At 37.3% G+C, this 14,081-nt stretch overlaps 1 protein-coding gene across 3 annotated transcripts in view; it reads left to right on the plus strand.

Moving 5' to 3' along the window:
* The window catches only part of RASGRF2 (Ras protein specific guanine nucleotide releasing factor 2), a 239,691-nt gene that overhangs the window by 116,131 nt on the left and 109,479 nt on the right, over window positions 1-14,081 (plus strand). For all 3 annotated transcript variants that reach the window (XM_007079978.2, XM_042989305.1, XM_042989311.1), the window contains exons 11-13: window positions 464-530; window positions 1,070-1,206; window positions 9,977-10,059. In XM_007079978.2, the coding sequence (XP_007080040.2) occupies window positions 464-530; window positions 1,070-1,206; window positions 9,977-10,059 (287 nt within the window). The remainder of the gene's footprint in view (window positions 1-463; window positions 531-1,069; window positions 1,207-9,976; window positions 10,060-14,081) is intronic.

Genomic DNA, 14,081 nt, shown 5'->3' on the forward strand with positions numbered 1-14,081 from the left:
ATGGCAGATTTGAATAGTTGCGATAGAGATATGGCTCGTAAAGCCTAAATGATTTACTGTCTGGCCCTTTATAGAAAAAGTACCTATCTATACCTTTTGTTATTAGTACCTAACAACTATTATCCAACACCAGGATGATGGCTTTCTGCTGCTTAAAGCACTTCCTGGTTGGTGGGTCTAGCTGCATTCACTCTCAAGGTGCCATCTAGTCTCCTGTAGGCTGACTTGCTAAATTTATAAACCCTGGGAGTGAGAGGCAGTTGGTGCAGAAGAATCATGAAATTCAGTGTGTTTAATTACTTTTATACAGCTAACTGTAGTTTTGGAATCTATGAAAAATTATTTGTGATGCAGAATTGCTATGCTTTCTTCTGTGACAATTTGAATATAAGGTTTATGTATCTGAGCTTCCCAACTTATGCAAGACTGTCAGCCTCTTAATGAAAAATTGGTTTGTTTCCAGACAGGTGGGGTTCTCTCTCTAATAGAATGTACTTTGATTGAGGAGCCCGATGCAAGTGATGATGACTGTAAGTCACATTCTATCTCTTAGAATTATGGTAGAATAAAAGGGTCTTATAGTTTTTATTTACTTATAGCTAAGGCGAGCTGCTTAAGGAGGCAGGAGAGATGCTGAGAATAAACTCCCTGAAGTCGTTTATATATGAAAAGTTCTGTTGAATCATTTAACCTGTGAGCTTCGTTAAAACCATCTTTGGGAATTCACATTTTATTGAATTTGTCTCACGATAGTGACTTTTCAGTGGAAGGCAGAAAAAGAATTAAATTAGAGAGTTGTTGGAATTCTGTAGATTATGGCAATTTCAAAAAAAGAAAAGAGGAAATGAGTAGGAGGCAGAGATCCTAGTCCTGAGTAACCTGCTGACCTCAGCTTTTTTGTCTACTTATGAGCTTAGTAAAGGCTTCCCCTTGCCTAAGAAGTGCCATGTTGCTGAAATAAGATTCTGGACTTCAACGGACATCCATCGTATTACCAGAAGTCTGTGAAAGTAGCTATCACACATATTTTTATATTCACATCTAATTGGTTGGTTTGCATGTATTGAAGCCAAAGGTTCTGGACAAGTGTTTGGACATCTAGATTTTAAAATAGTAGTGGAGCCTCCAGATGCTGCCCCATTCACTGTAGTCCTGTTGGCACCTTCACGTCAGGAGAAAGCTGCCTGGACGAGTGACATAAGTCAGGTAAGCGAGTGGCGTTTGCCATAAATTGTGATTTTGTTTGTTTGTGTATGTGTGTGTTTATTTCACACCATAAATTTTGGGGGAAGGCTTTTAGTTATTTTATTTTTGTTAAAAAAATACATCTAGTTGCTGTGGACACTGCCATCACCACTGTGTATCTTGCTAGCTGGGATCATTTGTTGTTGTTTGTTTGTCTTTCTTTATAAGGCTAAAATTTACCTGAATTGTGGTACTTGCATTTTAGTTCCTAGGCATTCTTGTACAGGCTGTGAATGTAATCACGTGTATTGAACAGTGTTAAAATTGCCCTGTTAGTAATAAATTCTCCAGGGACCTCCACTAGCTTATCTTTTGCTTATTTGTTTCTGAGGTAGGAGAATTGTGAGAGATGCAAAAACAGCTAACAAGGGCTCTGATGAGAAATCACAAATTAAAGAATCACATCAAAGAAGAGAAACTGTCTATAGTATGAAATATGAAAATGAGCTTTCCTGTATTTTATATTGAAAAAACTAGGAAACAGATTTGCTTACTTTTCCTTGATCCACAATGCCCAGTTAAGGGATTCCTGCATTTATTCAGAAATTGGATATATATCAAAACTAGTCGTGATTGGGCTTGTACATTCCTAAATACAAGCTCCACATGATGTTTACTCCATTAGCCAATTTGGAGACAAATGTTCATGTAAGGATAATATTAACAGAAGACTCGGTAATTATCTTCTAAGTTGTTAACTCAAGGAAGACTGGGGCAAATGGAAAAAGCATATACTATAGATTCAATTGCCTTCTATTTTTCTTTTTTTTAGAAGTTTATTTATTTATTTGGAGAGAGAGAGAGACAGACAGAGCACACGAGCAGGGGAGAGGGGGAGAGAGAATCCCAGCAGTCTCTACACTGCCAGCGCAGAGCCCAATGTGGGGCTTGAACCTACAAACTGTGAGATCGTGACCTGAGCTGAAGTCAAGAGATCGACACTTAACTGACTGAACCACCCAGGCACCCCACCTTAGCCTTTTCTGAAGAGCTCATAGTAGTTTGTATATAAAACTTAGGTAAAAATATGAGCTATGTCTTAGTTCTTCAGAGACTTAATTTTTTTCTGAGTGACTGAAAACTGAGGGAAAACAGACAAGGAAAGGAAAAATTAATTATTTTGATATGTCAAAGAGCTTTTTACAGACTTAATCTAATTTGATCTTTATAGGAGTATTCGGAAGGTAAACAGAAATATCAGTTCCATTTCACAGGTGAGAAATCTAAGGTTTGGAAGGCTAAGTATTTGTCCAAAGTTACACAACTGTGTTGAGTCATAAGTCATATCTAATCCATGTCTTTTATTGGCATTCTAAACAAACTCTACAAGAGTGCTAGATTTTTACTTATATATCCCCAGGAATCCTTTGATGGTGAATAAATAGCTTGAAGTGAAGGTGCTTCTTTTATGGCCAAAAAAGGAATGAAAACATGGGCTCTTCTATATTTGCATAATTATATCCTTGTGATTTATTAATACTTTCATTAGCTCTGTGCCGTATGAATTAATACTTTAGACTCTGTAATGCATCTCTTACCTAATGAAATTCTGAATCATTCACTGATTCTATGACTATTTCTGCCAGGTATCTTGTAGGTATCAGAGATATGGTGATGGTCTCTGGTCTCAATGAGATAGGCAGGCCAGTAGGGAAGAAAGGAAAAGTGGACAGCTTAATGCAACACAGTTTTATAGGTGTTGGGAAGCCAAGATGAGTAGGAAGACTGGAGAGAATATGAGGAGGCAAAGGTTTTTTTCCAGCTGCTTCTAGCTTCTACCTTATGATGTAATTGAGGCTCCTAAGGTACAGAATTGATAAAAGCTCTAAATAACCTTACTTAGCGCGCCTGGTGAGGCATTGCTAAAGAAAGAAAGACCCTTGGGTGCATGGGTGATCCTATGATTGTTTTTTTTTAAAGAAAGGATACAATGCTTTGCCATAAGCATCCAAGTGAGTCTTTCTATTAAACTACATCTTGAGGCAGAAGTACACAACTTGTTCATATTTTTCCAAGTCTCTATGGCTAATATGTTAAGTCCTACTAGATGGTATCTATAAATGAATTGGAGAATAAAGCTAACAGAAAGTTATATCTTTTTGAGTGACAATGATATAATTCATGAAATTACTATGTTTAATGGAACCTGTTGTTGTATGACTTTAACACACGTTATTTCATGTATTCAGCAAATATATTTTTGCAGTGGTACTATATGCCAGGCACTGCTTAGGCACCTGTGATATGTCATGAACAAAAGAGACAACAACAATAAAAATTCACTGACCTTATGTAGCTTACATTCTAGTGTGAGGAAGATTGAAAATAAACAATAAATGTACTAAATAAGTACATACTGTTTTATGTTAGAAGGTGATAGGACAGAGTAGGAAGGATTGCGTTACTGGGGGTAGGTGTGGGTCAGTACAGTTTTAAAATGGTGGTCACCTCAGGCTGCAGGAGACATCTAAACAATGACTGTAGCAGGTGATGGAAATACCATTGTAAATATATGATAAAGGGGAAGTCATTTCAAACAGGGGGAAGAGCCATTGCAAGACTCTAAAGTAGGAGGACACTGCATATTTTGAAGAATAGCATGAAGTCAGTGTGGTTGAAATGGATTGTGCGAGAGGGATAACAGGAGAAGAGGAAGTCAGAGAGGTAACAGAAGTCCAACCAGGGAAGGCCTCCTAAACCAGTGAAAGGGCTTTAGCTTGGATTCTGAGTCCAGTGAAAAGCTCTTAAAAGGTTTGATGAAGGAATTCCATCATCTGACTTCAGTTTTAAAAGGATCTCTTTACCTGCTGTTTTACCTGCATAGACTGGGAGCAGAGGGCAAGAGTGGAAGTGGGGAGCTGAACGAGAAGGAGCTGAACAGGATTATCTCACCTGTGATAAACCAGGTGAGAAGTCTTGAAGGCTCAGACCAATGGTAGGAATGGAGTTGGAGATAAAAGTTTTGATTCTGGACTCATTTTTAAGGTCAAACCAACAGGGTTTTATTATGGCTTATATTTGGGGTGTGAGAGAGAAGGAAGATTTAAGGATGTCTTCAGAGTTTTGGCCTGAGCAATGGGAAGAATGGAGTTGTCATTAACAGGATGGGAAAATCTTCTGGGACAGGGAGATTTTGTGGTGAATTATTAGAAGCTTACTCTGGATATGTTCAGTTTCAGAAGGCTGTTAGACATTTGCATGGAGTTGCTGAGTAAGCAGCAGTCCAGCATTTAGGAGAGAGGTCTGGGTGGGAGAGTCTGTGTCAGTTAGGTGGTATTTAAGTCTGTGAGAGTATTGAGACCACCCAGAGAGTAAGTACAGATAGAAATGAGAAAAAGGCCATGGACTGACTGAGGAGTCATGGAGAACAACAAGAGGACTGAGAAGGTTCCACTAGTGTGGTAGGACAGCCAAGAGGGTGTGGTGTCCTGGAAGTCAAGTGAGGAAAGTGCACCAAGGAGGGAGTGGTCACGTGTCAACTGCTATTAAAGGCTGAGTAGAACGGTGAACGCTCTGAGATACTTAGTGATTTTGCCGATGCAAGGTTTGATTGGTGGATGGTAGGGACAGAGTGCTCCATTGTTGATTGAGCCTAGGTTGCTGCCAAGCAGCACATCTCAACTGGCTTTCTTCTCTGCTTGAAGCAATTTCATTTTATGGAGGAAATTATGTGCTACACATACATTGATGCTATTTGTCAGTCTCCCAATATGTCTCTGGACAGATTCATTATTAATAAGATGAGCCCACTGAAAGCTTGAAAATGTACTATTTAATATTTTATTATGGATATGTAAAAATATGGACATAAAAAGGAACTAAAAATATTCTCAACACTCAGCACATTAAATTAATGTTTATCAAAGTATTTCCACAGATAACTATAGTAGAGTTGCCTGAGGGTTTTTGTAAACTTGCAGATTCCTGAGTCTACATTCCAGGCACCCCTACCCTTCCCTGGGTTAACAACTCCACAGATGACTTTTGCACAATTAAATGGAAAAGCTCCACCCTGAAAATTAATGGTTTCCATCTCTAAACCCCCTAGAATCCTGTCATACAGAAATAATTTTACAGTTTGGCTCTCAGTGTATGTATATACATAATTTTCACATTTTACCTCATTTACATCTTTATTCCTGCAGATTCTTCATATTGGTGTCTTCTAATAGCCACACACACGCACACACACACACACACACACACTACCACATTAACATACCATTTTTCCAGCTTTTCCTAAATAAATGGATATATCCCAGATTTTAGCATTACTATGTGATGTCATGCTAAACATTGTTTTACAGGGAGTTTCTTCCCCTATCAAAGTCCTTGTTGGCATATCTTCCCCACAGAGGGTAAGGTTGGTACAAAGGGTCTGATCACTTCCGTGATTTCATGATTCATGACTTGACAGGTCGCCAAAATGCATCATCTCACTACATCATTGGCAAGATACCAGTGTAACTTTTTTCTAAGTTCTGTGCCAAGATTGAGTTTTATCATATTTATCACATCTTCCTATTTAATGGAAAAGTGGTATGATTCTCTAGTGGTTTTAATTTACATTTCTATATTTATCAATGAGATTAACATTTTCTGCCATTTCTGTCTCTTGTCTGTTTATGCCAAATAGACATTTATTCATTGGAGCTATCCTTACAGACTAGGGAAATAAACATCTTTCAATTCAAATTTTGAATATGTTCCCCATTATTTTGTCATTTTATTTTTGTCACTTTTTATTTTGGTGGATCTTAATTTTTTCATGACTTGATTTAAAGCCACATTGCTAAGCTATTATACCATGTTACGCTAATCACATATAGCTCTTATTTAAGATAATAAAGTAGTTCCTGAGAATTGATACATTCCCAGTTTCACATAAAGAACTCTTTACAAAAATTAAGACTATTGATTTTGCCAGGCCTCTTTCTCTGAAGCTGTAATTTTTAGAAGTAACAATTGCTTGAATGATTAATTACACCTTTAGTTACACCAGTAAGCCCATAATTAACTGTTGGCACCTCCAACAAAATGAACAAATGGCTAATGGTCTTGACCAATAATTCTTTTCCTTTTCATCTATTTATAGGGAAAAATTTGAGGCTGAGGATTTGACCATTCATTTCAATATAGTGCATTCATTTATGCTTGTCTTCCTGTCATACATAATGGTATATTAAACAGATTTGTCTATAATTATGGATATTAACTAAAATGCAGAATTAAAATTCACCTCTGAGCTTGGTTTGGGCAGATGTGTCAAAATGTATACCTTGTGTAGACAAATCCATAGCACTCTCACATGCTTTCTCCCTTAAAATAGCTTCTCTGGAATCAATAGGGAATTTTTTACTTCAACATAAAAAGGTGAATTAAAAGAGAAAAATTGAATCTAACCTTTCTTCTCAGAAGAAAAAAGCATGGTGACACAGTAGACTACTGACCTTTGAGCAGGTATTGGCTTAAGCAAGATCCTCAAAAGACCTTGCTGGAGAAGTCATTTTCAACAATTGTCCAGGGACCAGTTGCATCAAAACTACCTGGGGCTATTGTGAACATAAAAGTTACTCTATTAACCCTATTAATTTCAAGGTTCACTGTAATTCGTATAAATTTGATACATCCTTAAAGATATGTGACACCTTGCTTATCACGATTCTTCTTGAATGAGTGAAGTATATTCATTTTCCCAGGGCTCAAGTCACTTTTCCCCAGCACAATTAAAAGACAGGCTTATATGGTCATGAACAATACCATGCCTTCCAATATAAATATATTCATACACATACTCATATTTATAAATTCTATTATAGTCTTAACTTTTTATGGAAGAGAACCCGTTCTTCAGTGCAGCATTATTGAAAGTCCCAAATGCAAGCAAGATAAAGACAGGATACTCTCGTTGAAATAGAGCTGGTGGACCCAGAGCCCCTGAGAGTTCTGTTTGTTCACACTCATGTTGTCACTGCACCCTGTCTATGGAGCCTCTAGGAAATGAGGATTTTTATTACATGGTCTTTTGAGTTGCAGTTCAGACTACATGTATGTTTTGTTCTCCTGAAACTTGAGTGTAAGTGAAATTTTCCTTTTTTTCTATTGAAAATAATTGTAATGCCTCACACAGTAAATCAGAAAGATTTATGAATGAGGTATGACACTGGATAATGAGATGGTCAAAAGTTACCACATAAATCTCTTTTGGGTCTAAAATATTTATCTCAGGTTCCAATTCTGACTGTGTGGAGGACTGAGCTGATTTAGATCCTCTCTAGATATAAAAACAGAAGTGCTTAACATATAAAATCGAATAAAAGGGCGCCTGGCTGGCTCAGTCAGTAGAGTGTTCAGCTCTTGACTTGGGGTTGTGAGTTCAAGCTACATGGGTTGAGAGATTACTTAAATAAATAAATAAATCTTTAAAATCAGTATAAAAGAAAAAAATTAATACATTGGTGATATTTACAGGAATAAAAGGTAATCTCTGGTTATCAGAAATACCAAAGAAACTTAAAATTAGAGTAGAAAGCTTATAAGCTGAAGACATAGAGGCCTGAGAATGATTTTAGATTGAGTATTGGTCTCAAGCCCAAGGGGTTTTAACTAAAGGGAATGAGAGGCAGCCTTGGGCCCCTTAAAGGAATTAAGCTCCCTGTTTAAAGCCTAGATTTTGAGGGGCGCCTGGGTGGCGCAGTCGGTTAAGTGTCCGACTTCAGCCAGGTCACGATCTCGCGGTCCGTGAGTTCGAGCCCCCGCGTCAGGCTCTGGGCTGATGGCTCAGAGCCTGGAGCCTGTTTCCGATTCTGTGTCTCCCTCTCTCTCTGCCCCTCCCCCGTTCATGCTCTGTCTCTCTCTGTCCCAAAAATAAATTAAAAAAAATAAATAAATAAAATAAATAAATAAATAAATAAAGCCTAGATTTTGGAAGAGTATCACAACTGTGAAATAAGAACTCAAAACCTCTTCCTGTTAGCCCAGAAAATAATTAAGGAAGTTTGTCTTTGTTTTGGGTTCTGAGTTTAAAAAAAAAATCTCCTTTGAAAAAAAATGAGTGTGTTTCCAACCTATAGATTTGAAATTTAAATGTATCGTATTCACATGGTATGAAAAATCCAAACTGAGGAATTAATGTAAAAGCGGTTTTTGAGACTCTTGAAATCCTAAGACTTCTTGGTAGAAGCATACACAAAGTCACTCCGTTAGCAACACTTCTACAATTCAGGGCTCATTACAGTGTGCTCAGAATCAGAAATCACAAGTCTTGTGAGTAAATTATCTATTTTGAGAGAGTCAGAAGCACAGTGAATGATAGAATTAACACTGCTGGTGACAATTTGGAAAAGACTGTAAAATAAGAATGTTTAAAATATAATAAAGAAAGAGAGAGAGAGAGGGAGGGAGGGAGGAAGGAAGGATGAGAGAAAGAAAGAGATAAAGAAAGAAAGAAAGAAAAGAAAGAAAGGGAAGAAAGAAAGGGAGGAAGGAAGGAAGGAAGGAAGGAAGGAAAGAAAGAAAAAGATTACTATGTAAAACGGACCAGGTTGATCAGTCAAAGAACCAAACAGAAAAATTTAAACATGGAAAATATAATCCTAAATCATCCTAAAGCTGTTGTTTGTGTAGCTGTGCCATTTGCTTAGAATGTTAAAGGAAACTGAAGTAACATTGTTCATTTTCCAGTTTTCATCAAACACCATCTCTGTCCTCTTGTTTCCTGTGTTGGTTACCCAAGCGGCAGCCTCACTGTGCTTTAGAGATATTAAAAATGAAAAGAAGGCCAGTGGGGTAAAGGATCACTTACCTCATCTCTCCCCTCCCTGTCTGTGTGTGAGCCCTGTCCTCCAACAGCACTCTTTCCCATCCCCTCCCCCACAATACCAATCAACATCTTCACGCCATTTAACTACAATCATAAATCACTATATGGTAACCTAGTAACTAGAAATATTTTCTGATTTTAAAAATTGCTTAAATCTTTTTTTCATTTTCTATTTTATTCAAAAGGAATATGTGTAATTCAAAATAAATCCTTCTCTAACCCTTCTCTAATTGCAAAGGGAAATTTTAAATTGATAAGGCGTAAGTAAACAAGACAGAGGAAATTAACAAAATTTCCTGAGTTTTCCTCCTGGAAAGAAAAGAGTAAAAGATAAACAGGACTGTATGCATTCCAGAGCGGGAGAAATTACACAACGCATCCTCATCAAATCAACATGGTGCCAATAGAAACTGCTAGAGACACTAGTAAAATGGGGGTATTTGTTGGCAAAAAAACCACCTGAGAAGTAGGCACAGAGCTTGCTAGTGAGACAGAAGGTGAATTTCATCCAAGAAAGCCATTATTTTTATGCAGCCTGCCCCAGACCACCCTCGGGCAGAGAATGAATATCGCAGAGGCTGTTACTGTCAGAAGGTACAGACCTCTCAACTAGTACAGCTACTGACAGAGAATAGTGATGATGTGACATCGTGGCCAGTGTCCTTAGGAAATACATTCCAGGAGAAAAAAAAGCCCCTATCTCTATCCTCAGGTATTTGCCAAGTGCACAGTTCTGGTAACTGGGTATTGAATCTGCTCATCAGTGTACAGTGTTTACCTGTTGCTGTGTGTGTGTGCACAGATGAAATAAGAAACTAAATTGTTTTCATGGCTATAAACAATTTGGAGAATATATGCTCTGCCTAGGTTTTCATGTGGGTTGTAATTGTTTATTTTTTAATTTCACAGTGTGTGGACAATATACGGTGTAATGGTTTAATGACTATAGTATTTGAAGAGAATTCCAAAGTTACTGTGCCACATATGATTAAGTAAGTGTGATAATCCTTTCCCTTACATTTTAATCAAGATCAAATTGGTTGAGAACATAAAGCCCTGCAAAAATATTGCTTCCATAGGATTCTGCTACATTTTGTGAATATGTTTCTTGGCAGTAATGCAATAATTCATGATATGCTATTATAAATAATATGACTATCACAATGGGTTTTCAAATTCATAGTTTATTGATTCATAGCATAGAAAAATGTTTTTTATACTGTTACATATGCTTTCATTCAGGAAAAAAACCTATTGAGATTTTCAAGCACAATATAAAAAGTTGTGACAGCCAGATGTGTCAGAGGCCGGATCAAAGTTTGGCAGATCCTTTTGGCATCTTCCCAGCTGGGTATGAATCATATTACTCAGATTTGATTGTGGAGATATGTTTAGATTCACCTGACATGAATCAACTGGCCTTTCCATGGTACCATCTGCCTGTTCCTTATATGTGGATTTGCCCAGGGCTATTTGCCTTTCCTTATATGTGGATTTGCCCAGGGCTGTCATCATGCTATTTGGTCAACAAAATATATCGTATAATTTAAGGTGATCAATAGGGAAATGGTAGTTTAAAATGAGAAATTATATCGCTGACTATGTGCCATTGTTCTCTGTATTAATGCTTTTGTCTCTACATACTTTTTTGTTTCCAAATTCAGAAATTGTTTCAGGAGTATTTTGAAGCTGACCAAATTGTTCCCTGTTCTCATTGTTTTGGTTGTTTGAGGTCCAAATTCCTGTTATATCTTTCAACAAAAGTTACATGAAACTAAGGAAATATTTGTGCTCTATGCATTTTTAATGTGGGTTTGTTTTTTTTTTTTTTTTTTTTTAGGTCTGAGCCGTTTGTCCTAAGGCAATAAATAACATTAATTTTCCTCTTCTAATAGGTAATAAGTGTAATTAGTACCATCCCCAGAGTACAACTTTTAGAACTTACCAATTATTATGTTAGATGAAGGCAGAGTACATTATACTAATGCCATAATTACTACAGAAAAATATAAATTATAAAAGAATGATAATATTTCAAATTACTGGTCAAATTTAGAAACATTTTAGGTAGGATCATTTTAAAGCTCTAGGGTGAAGATTCTTTTAAGCGTTCAGTTTTATAAGGTTTTGATTTAGTATAGTTTCCTAAAACCATATTAGTTAAAAATGTGTGATGCTAAGATAGAAACAAAGGATGCAGTATTAAATCAAGAGGTCCAAACTGTGACTTAATTTTTATTTTTTATAACTTCTTTTAATATTTATTCATTTTTGAGAGAGAGAGAGAGAGAGAGAGAGAGAGGCAGAGAGAGAGGCAGACAGAGGATCTGAAGCTCGCTCTGTGTTCACAGAAGCAAGCCTGATACAGGGTCCAAACTCATGAACCCCAAGATCAGGACATGAGCCGAAGTTGGATGGTCAACCAACTGAGTCACCCAGGAACCCCGTGATTTAATTTTTAAATTCACATCATTGGGTTAGAGTTATTTTAATTTTCTACCACAGGATTCTTATATTAATATTTCATAAAATAGTGTATGTTCCTTTTATCCATTTTTAAAAGTACTTTCTTGAAGGTTAGACAGCCATGAAAGTCCCACCTGCTTTAGAATGAGAATATGTAAGTTGGACATTGCAGCCAAGTCATAAGCTCCTAAAGCCCTAGAGCTACTTCACACGTGCTATACGTACAGTTTGTTGACTTTTGAAATGAATACAGATACAAACTTTAGTTTTGTGCCTGACTGGTTATGGCACAAACACATATTCTGTCCCCTGTGATGTCCGTTTGAGCTTGGTAGACGCATACACAGAGTCACTCCATTAGCACCCATGTCCAACCTCATATGTGTAACTACTTCACGCACAGACCAGGACTTCCCTGCTTTTGGGCGCACAGAGTGACACTTGAATGAGCAGGAACTGCTCTCCTGCTAGAACAGAAACCTGGATCTCGGGCTGTAAGGATTTTCTATTAGAATCACAGATGTTTTGATGACCATCTATACTATTCTAGATGTATTCCCAAGGCAGAGTAATGTCTCATCTATTTATTCCTTACTTCTCATCTGTTTATTCCTTCCATTGAGCCTGGTTCTCCTCAGTCAGAGGAAAGAGGATAATTTTGCAACCTCCGTTCCTTCTGATAGTTCCGTCTGGGGCCCTGTTCTACCCTAAATTCTGTATTGGTGCCTCCCAAGTGCATACTATGAAAAAAAAAGACATTTTTTTGAGTTAAAAGAAAAACTATCTTAATTGTGTCTTGTTACTGACATGGCATCACTTTGCCGGCACCCACTTCCTTTTAAAACCTAAGTAATTATAATAGGTGATTTGGGTTTGGTGTCTCAAGATTGCATTTTTAAGTGTTTACCAAAATGGAGTTGTTATTATCACAGGAGGCTTAAGTAATGCATTATATCTTTCTTGAGAGTCCCTTAGGAAATAAACATTGTGTTCAGTGTAATAAAGGAAAATTAAATAATTTCATAATATTTAATTTATTTTCTTTTCTTAAAATGAAAATGTAATCATAATTTTGAAGGACAGTGGTATAATTAGTTTTACTTTAATTTTGTATTGTCACAACATACTTTTTTCTCCCAGTGTTTTTGTTGCTGTTTTTAAGTAGGCTCTATTTCCAACGTGAGGCTCTAACTCACGACCCTGAGATCAAGATTTGCAACGCTCTACTGACTGACCCAGCCAGGTGCCCCATTTATTCCAGTGTTTTGAGTAAAGTAATTATGGTTAAAAGATGCAAAGCTCAAAACTAGTATTAGAATGCAAAATTATGACATTTATTGGGTGAAAACAGCCCTGTAAGTGGTGCTTTACATTTTAGGGTAGGGTAGGGTAAGGCTTGCTTCCTTTTAATAATAGTTGACCTCACCTTTCTTAGAAAATAGAGATTTTTAGTGGGAAAACGGTAGGAGGAGAAAGTGATTACCTTGATCAGCCATCTTCTGGACAGATTGACTTATTTAGTAAAGGTCTAAGGTCTTTTTACTAATGAGAAAATTAAGAACCATAAAAGTAAAGTTGATAAAGGGTCACATAGTAAGTGGAAAAAAGAGCCCCACGCTATTTTCAAGAATCTCAAAAAAAGCACTTTTGTTTTTTTGAGATCAGTTATGTGGCTAAAACAAACAGACCACCCTTACTTCCTCAGCAGGGGTAAGCTGCTCATTTAAAATGCTCTTTCGAGCCTGCAAATGAAGTACTTTTGCATGCATCCAGCGTACATTGGAGTGGGCAATTTCCAAAAGCAAGCTAAGAAAGTTATTGATTCCATTTTATTTGAAAGAAAATAAATATATAATTTAAAATCCCTCCAAGTGCTGAAGGGGCTAATTAAGGGCACTCACAACAAGCGAACTGATTCTCAGCAAGCACTTGCCTCACTGAACGTTCCTGACCCTGCAGCATGTCCTTTAATCAAGTGGTGAAATCCAGGACTTCACCGATTCACTGATTTTCCGAGATGTGGAAGTGGTGGGAAACAAGGAGTTCCAGAAGGGAATGTGAGGGCTCTGGGCAGTCCTAGCAAAGGGGTGCATTTCTTTGAGCCCCACTTGGATTCAGCCTCTGCTTCCAAGCATGTCCTCTTACAAGCATGTCTTCTCTGTTGGCTTCTTTTGCCCTTTCTAACAAATGTGTACCACGGGCTGAGGGCTCTGAGCACAGCCAAGGATTGTGAGGGCTGTTGTGTGCATCTCCCCCTGGTGTGCTCATCCACCTGGAGAGGCTGCTCAGGCATCCAGGAAATCTGGTAAGCTTAAAGAACAGCCAGATGGGAGGTTTTATAGAATAAGAAAAAAAAATAAAAAGCAGAACACTGCAGGGGGCAATGGTGGATACTGTTCATGGAGAATCTCTCCCATTACTTTTTTTTTTTTAATGAAGACACTTTTAACACTGCAAAATATTGCAAAATAATGAAGACATAACGATTCACACAATTTATGGATCAAACTGTACTCGTAAAATGGATAGCCTTAAATGCATTAATAAG

The sequence above is a fragment of the Panthera tigris genome, chromosome A1 (genome assembly GCF_018350195.1).
Source record: "Panthera tigris isolate Pti1 chromosome A1, P.tigris_Pti1_mat1.1, whole genome shotgun sequence".
Taxonomy (NCBI): Eukaryota; Metazoa; Chordata; class Mammalia; order Carnivora; family Felidae; genus Panthera; species Panthera tigris.